Source organism: Musa acuminata, chromosome BXJ1-2 (genome assembly GCF_036884655.1).
Source record: "Musa acuminata AAA Group cultivar baxijiao chromosome BXJ1-2, Cavendish_Baxijiao_AAA, whole genome shotgun sequence".
NCBI lineage: Eukaryota > Viridiplantae > Streptophyta > Magnoliopsida > Zingiberales > Musaceae > Musa > Musa acuminata.
This window is the reverse complement of record NC_088328.1, coordinates 26,687,895-26,694,283: the sequence shown is the minus strand read 5'-3', so window position 1 is coordinate 26,694,283 and position 6,389 is coordinate 26,687,895. Positions and strand designations below refer to the sequence as shown.

Genomic DNA, 6,389 nt, shown 5'->3' with positions numbered 1-6,389 from the left:
GTCGCCACACACATTACTTCTTGTCCGATTTGATTAAGCTAGATTAGGGTATTTATCACGCTGGTCGGTGGCGAGTAGCACGAGATGGGCACCGTGGTGTGATGCATGACGTTGCCACGGATCACGTACGCAAGACGAAGGACTCAACTGCGATGCGCGGCGTTTATCTCCATGAATCGCGCAAGACGAGAAGAAACACCCGAAGATGTTGGGAGAGAAGTACATGTCTGTCACATGTGATTCTAACTTCACAATGGATTCTTGAAGCATGTTAATGTCAGTAAGTAAAAGAGTTTTAAGGGCAGACATGAGAGTCATCGGGTAAATACAAGACACTACTGCCTTAAAAGCAGGTATATCCAAGTGTTGGAAAGGGAGAGAGGACTTCTCGGATTATTAGAAATTGTAGAGATCGATAGAAAATTAAAGTAATATTTAACATGATTTAACAACTCTCACTCAAGCATAATCTCTATATATGCCCCCTTATATAAATCTCGAATAATTTATATATTTTCTTTCGTTCTATCTAGAAATCCTAGAGAACTCACTTTCTAGAAATATTAGAGAAAAACTCAAGAACGCCTAAAATATTCGTCCTGCTCTCCTCTATAAAAATATAGATATATATTTATAAAAAAATAAACTAAATTTTATTTTTCTCGAATTTTCTTCATTTATAAAAATTTTCTCCAAAAAATCATAAAATATTATTTACCAATCCCAACGACAGGAATGTGCTGAAGTCATTTTCTCTTATACTGAAAATTATCAATCGCTTCACGTCCTCCTTCCATGACTCTGCATTTATGACAAGTCAAGCTGTAACTTCTTGTTGGTTAGGGATGTAGAAGTCGCCTCCAAAACCTAAAAAATGGTTCGCATAGACTTACGTTGATAAGATCAATACTGTTCTTCGTCTATCTTCTAGATCAATCAATGCAAACATACAATCGACAAATCAGCTGTAGAAAAAACTGGCGATCCACTTTGACGATTCTACTCAAAGCATTTGTCCACATAGATGTTGATTTCTGCACCGTTCATCGTCAATAAATACCACAACCCCAACGCTCTCCTTTCCACAAAACGTTTATCCCATCTAGAGTGAGAGAGAGGAAGAGATAATGAGGTCGGCAAATTGCGCTTCGGCTTTGGTGTGTGCTATGGCCTTGGCCATGGCCTGCACCACCCTCGCGCAGAACTCCCCCCAAGACTTCGTGGACGCCCACAACTCGGCCCGGGCGGCCGTCGGCGTTGGCCCCGTGTCGTGGGACGACAACGTCGCCGCGTACGCGCAGAACTACGCCAACCAGCGCATCGGCGACTGCCAGCTCGTGCACTCCGGCGGGCCTTACGGGGAGAACCTCTTCTGGGGCAGCAGCACGGAATTCACCGGAATCGACGCCGTCAACAGCTGGGTCGACGAGAAGCAGTACTACGACTACGACAGCAACTCGTGCGCTGACGGCCAGGTCTGCGGCCACTACACGCAGGTGGTGTGGCAGGACTCGACGGCCATCGGCTGTGCTCGGGTGCAGTGCGACAACGGCGGCATCTTTATCATCTGCAACTACAACCCAGCGGGCAACATCGTGGGGGAGCGCCCTTACTGAGATCACCATATCTTCTTCCCTGTAACATTGTTGAGGGAAGCTATAGCTACGAGCATGCATGTGAAATAAAGCCCCGAGTCTGTCTGCCGTGTTCTGTAAGAACATGGTGCATGAATACGTAGGCAATTAATGTACTGAGACATGCATGGTTATATTATTTCACTGATTAGTTCATGTCTTTGAATTGCTTTTGGGATCAAAGAGGAACGCATCGATGAAGCATATGTTAAGTTTCAGGTTGCAAGGACAGCTGCTACTTTGCTCATCACATTTATTCGCTAATTCTTCTTCCTTCCACAATTATCCATACATATTTCATGGCGAATTCTCAAAAAAAAAAAAAAAACTCTAAATTTAAGAATTTTAGCACTCTAATTAAAAAAAACTTAGATAGCATTTTGTTTTCAAAAGAGCTATCCTACCCTTATTAACTACTAAAAATGTTTTAAAAGAAAATTTCAGTTTTAAAAAGTAAATCCAATATGTACAACGTATGGGTTATAAGAAATAGGATAGTTTTTCCCTGTTTTTCCATCTTTCAGAAACAGCATGAGTTTTATTTCCAAATTGCAATGAAATATCATCACCAACAGAAGATGCGCTACTTAGCCACAGTTGACTCTGTAACTTAATGTTTTGGTCTGAGCACATTTCCAACTCGATGTTGGTGTCCCCTTCCATGTTACCAAGTCGGAGAAGCAAGGAAGAAGAATTAGTGAATGACTGTGATAAGCAAATTCCTTGCAAATCACGTGAACCTGAACACATACTGCATGCATGCATGCATTAATCCTCTTGGATCCCAAAAAGTCATTGGAAGACATGAATTTTATTCGTGAATCATAAGAACATTGCCGATACGTACTCATACACCATGTTCTTATAGAACACAGCAGACATACTCCGGCCTGATGCGTGTTTTGGAACATTGCCGATACGTACTCATACACCATGTTCTTACAGAACACAGCAGACATACTCCAGCCTGATGCGTGTTTTGGAACATTGCCTATACGTACTCATACACCATGTTCTTACAGAACACAGCAGACGTACTCCGGCCTTATTTCACATGCAAACTTGTAGATATATGTAAGAAGAAGGTAAGATGGGGCAGTTTCAGTAAGGGCTCTGCCCCTCGATGTTGCCCGCTGGGTTGTAGTTGCAGATGATAAAGATGCCGCCGCTGTCGCACTGCACCAGGGCACACCCGATGGTCGTCGAGTCCTGCCACACCACCTGCGTGTAGTGGCCGCAGACCTGGCCGTCGGCGCACGAGTTGCTGTCGTGGTCGTAGTACTGCTTCTCGTCGACCCAGCTGTTGACGGCGTCGATTCCGGTGAATTCCGTGCTGCTGCCCCAGAAGAGGTTCTCCCCGTAAGGCCCGTCGGAGTGCACGAGCTGGCAGTCGCCGATGCGCTGGTTGGCGTAGTTCTCCGCGTACGCTGTGACGTTATCGTCCCATGACACGGGGCCGACGCCGACGGCCGCCCGGGCCGTGTTGTGGGCGTCCACGAAGTCCTGGGGGGAGTTTTGCGCTAAGGTGGTGCAGGCCATGGCTAAGGCCATAACACAGGCCCAAGCTGAAGCATAGTTTGAGGACCTCATTCTCTCGTTTGTATCTCTCTTTTGAACTCTAGATGTGCTATATGCTTTGTTTCAGAGAGAGCTTTAGGGTTATGGTATTTATAGACGACGAATGACGCAAAAAAATTAAGATCCAAGTGGAGAAAGACTTGGAAATGGTCGAACTCAACAACGACGTTTTCTACGGTTGGTATAACCGTGAAGGGAATATAGCCGCATGTGATCTATATCTATCGATCGACGAATAAAAAGGCTGATAGAACAGATAGTATAATCGATAACTACTTACGACAGCCATATTTGCACGCCTTGTTTGTCTGTGATTGTAATGGAGCTATATGTAATCCATATTTATGGATCGAGGAATCGATGCAAGTGGATCTTATTCATGCACCAACTCCATGAACACCTTCCTTTTCCTTTGTTTTTTATGTTGACGGACTTGATCCCCGGTCTTCGTAGAAGATAGTAGTCAGATATGTTCTTCTCTTCCAGCATTTTCATCTCTATCTTTCTCATCGTTATCCTATGCTTGTATTCTGTATTCCGAGGGCTGACACCGATACGAACCTAACTCAGAAATATAGTGAGAAATCTTTCTCCGATAAAAAACAAGATCTTGCTCATTGAATTCGATATCAGATAATGATAAGTTTGATTCAAACTAATTAAGATTAATATATATCAAGTCGGACACCAAATCAATCTAAAAACTGAACTTCTAAGATATGGACAATCCTAGTGGTCTACTCTTTGGCCTTGCAGTCGGTAGAAGATGGATTCGCAGTAAGCCATTTCGAAGAAACTTCGAAGCAGGAACAAAAGGCTGCTACGAAACCATTTTCATGTCACTGGATTGATTGCGTGATCTGGTGTCATGGTTCAAGTGATGCAGGGTATGACCAATGTCCATACAAAGAACATGGATGCATCTAATCTTTAATGCAAGCTGTGCTTCCAGATGCATGGAACCTACTTCATGACATAAGCTAAAATGTTAAAGAACATGATGGCACGCTTAGAAAGAAGATGTAGAGCGATACCATTCATCATGACATCGTTTGATGGCGGTTGTGGAGCCAACCCGATTTGGTTTCCCATTATAAACTCATATCGCATGACGCTTCTGCAAGTGACCGGCGTCCCAATTTGCCCGGATAGAAAGGATGCTTCAAGGAAACGTTATCGATCTTGTCAAGTTGAGCTCCGCCACCTTAGGCCAATTATTGTTGGCGTCAACTCTTATTTTCTTTCCCTTTCTCCTTCGGATACGCAACTCAAATTCTCAAAGGCAAATTGAAGCTAATTAATTCGCGTTCGTTATACAAGGCGATAGAGTTGGCTGCTGCTGAACGCATTAGCATCCGTGAATTACCGAGAGAATATCCATGCCATAAACCGAGAGAATATCCATGCCATAAAACATTCTCACTAAGTCCAAATCTGATTTATTAAAAAAAAAAGAAAAGAAAAAAAAAAGGAAGAGACATGCACAATGCGTGCGTGCAGCAAGCGAACAGTAGCGGCGTAAGAAAGAAATGGATAAAGAAAAAGATAAAAACTTAAAGTTTTTAGAATTTTTTTTTTTTTTAGATGATCAAACGGGTTCAAATTTTATATGAAGAATCTTTGCAACAAGCTCTACAATCTTAATAATATCGATTTATGATTTATCCTTTTTAAAGTATTTTCCTACTATACCCACTTTGTGAGACTTAAAATTTTTTTTGCACGTAAAAATTATCGCTTTGTGATTGATTTATTACTCTACTACTTATGCTATTTTAGTTAATATTTATATTTTGGTAACAAGTTATATTTTGATGAGAAACCCATTTTGATACACAAAGAGAGAAAATAATTATTCCGCTATAACAGTTTTTCCCAGCAGCTTTCACGTTATTTATATAGTATAATCCACGTTCACTACATCTCAACTTTGTGGCACCAACGCAACCTCTCAACCAACGAGCCAACATCTTTGTCGTTTAAAATATCAACGGATGTTAAAGACCTACAAACGATCGATTTGTAGAGAGATATAAAAACTAATCTCGAGCAAATGTCGGGAGGCTGACCAGGTAATAACCTCTTTATTCTCTCATTTACACACATAATACTACTGTCTTCTTCCCTATCCGTCTTTCACTAACTTAAGCATCGAAGAGGTCGAGCCGGGAACCTCCTAGCATAAATCTGTTGTGCAGAACCACTGGTGGTCAGAAGATGACTTTATTGCTAAGACGCAGCCTCGCGGCCACGAGGCAACCCTTCGACCAGAGATCAACCCATCCATCCGAAGAGAGGACCTTGCAGTCGAGTAGATCCTAATTCCTCTACCCAGTCTCATTGCTTCTAGGCCAGATCGACCTTGGCGAACTGCCTCCCTTACTGACCTCCTACGTTGGTTTTCCATGTCAGCACTCCCACATCAGTATGGAGGATAACATAAGGATGAACCTACGCATTCGACAATGAACCAACTGTGTTGACTTATCAATCAATAGTACTCATGATATTATCACTACTCAAAGCTTTTGCCCACACATATCTTGATTTCTGCACCATTCATTGTCTATAAATGCCACAACCCTAATGCTCTCCCTACAACAAAACGTTTATCCCATCTGGAGTAAGAAAAAGAAATAATGAGGTTGGCAAATTACACTTTGGCTTTGGTGTGTGCTATGGCCATGGCCTACACCACCCTAGTACAGAACTCCCCCCAAGACTTCGTGGACACCCACAACTCGGCCCGGACGACCATTGGCATTAGCCTCGTGTCACGAGACGACAATGTCATCGCGTATTTACAAAACTATGCCAACCAATGCATAAGCGACTGCCAGTTCATGCACTCCGACGGGCCTTATGGGGAGAACCTCTTTTGGGGCTCCGACGCTGAATTCACTATAGCCAACGATGTTGGGATGGAAGAGTAAGGAAACAATAAAAACAGAGTATTACGATGCAATTAAAAAGAATAATTTTATTTAGAAAAATTGATATAGCATTAAATAAAACGTAAGATATAGAATACTTATAAGATATTCGTAAGTGCATACACTCCATCTTACTTTACGAATTATGGTCCTATTTATAAGACCTAATAGTAATTATCTCACCCTATTATATCACCCCACGATTAAGTGTAGGCATTACTAGTCATAGGTGCCTTGTAAGTTA

At 42.2% G+C, this 6,389-nt stretch overlaps 2 protein-coding genes across 2 annotated transcripts; one reads left to right on the top strand and one right to left on the bottom strand.

Moving 5' to 3' along the window:
- Positions 1–1,079: 1,079 nt before the first annotated feature.
- Positions 1,080–1,790, top strand: LOC135606025 (pathogenesis-related protein 1-like). Its single transcript, XM_065096733.1, has one exon. It carries the CDS (start codon positions 1,128–1,130, stop codon positions 1,614–1,616), a length of 489 nt encoding a protein of 162 aa, XP_064952805.1. The 5' UTR covers positions 1,080–1,127; the 3' UTR covers positions 1,617–1,790.
- Positions 1,791–2,426: 636 nt separating this feature from the next.
- LOC135606020 (pathogenesis-related protein 1-like) lies at positions 2,427–3,289 on the bottom strand. Its single transcript, XM_065096725.1, has one exon. It carries the CDS (start codon positions 3,222–3,224, stop codon positions 2,736–2,738), a length of 489 nt encoding a protein of 162 aa, XP_064952797.1. The 5' UTR covers positions 3,225–3,289; the 3' UTR covers positions 2,427–2,735.
- Positions 3,290–6,389: the final 3,100 nt, after the last annotated feature.

Excerpts from the sequence above, each read along its gene's own strand:
- LOC135606025 (XM_065096733.1), top strand. The coding sequence starts at position 1,128 with ATGAGGTCGGCAAATTGCGCTTCGGCTTTGGTGTGTGCTATGGCCTTG.
- LOC135606020 (XM_065096725.1), bottom strand. The coding sequence starts at position 3,224 with ATGAGGTCCTCAAACTATGCTTCAGCTTGGGCCTGTGTTATGGCCTTA.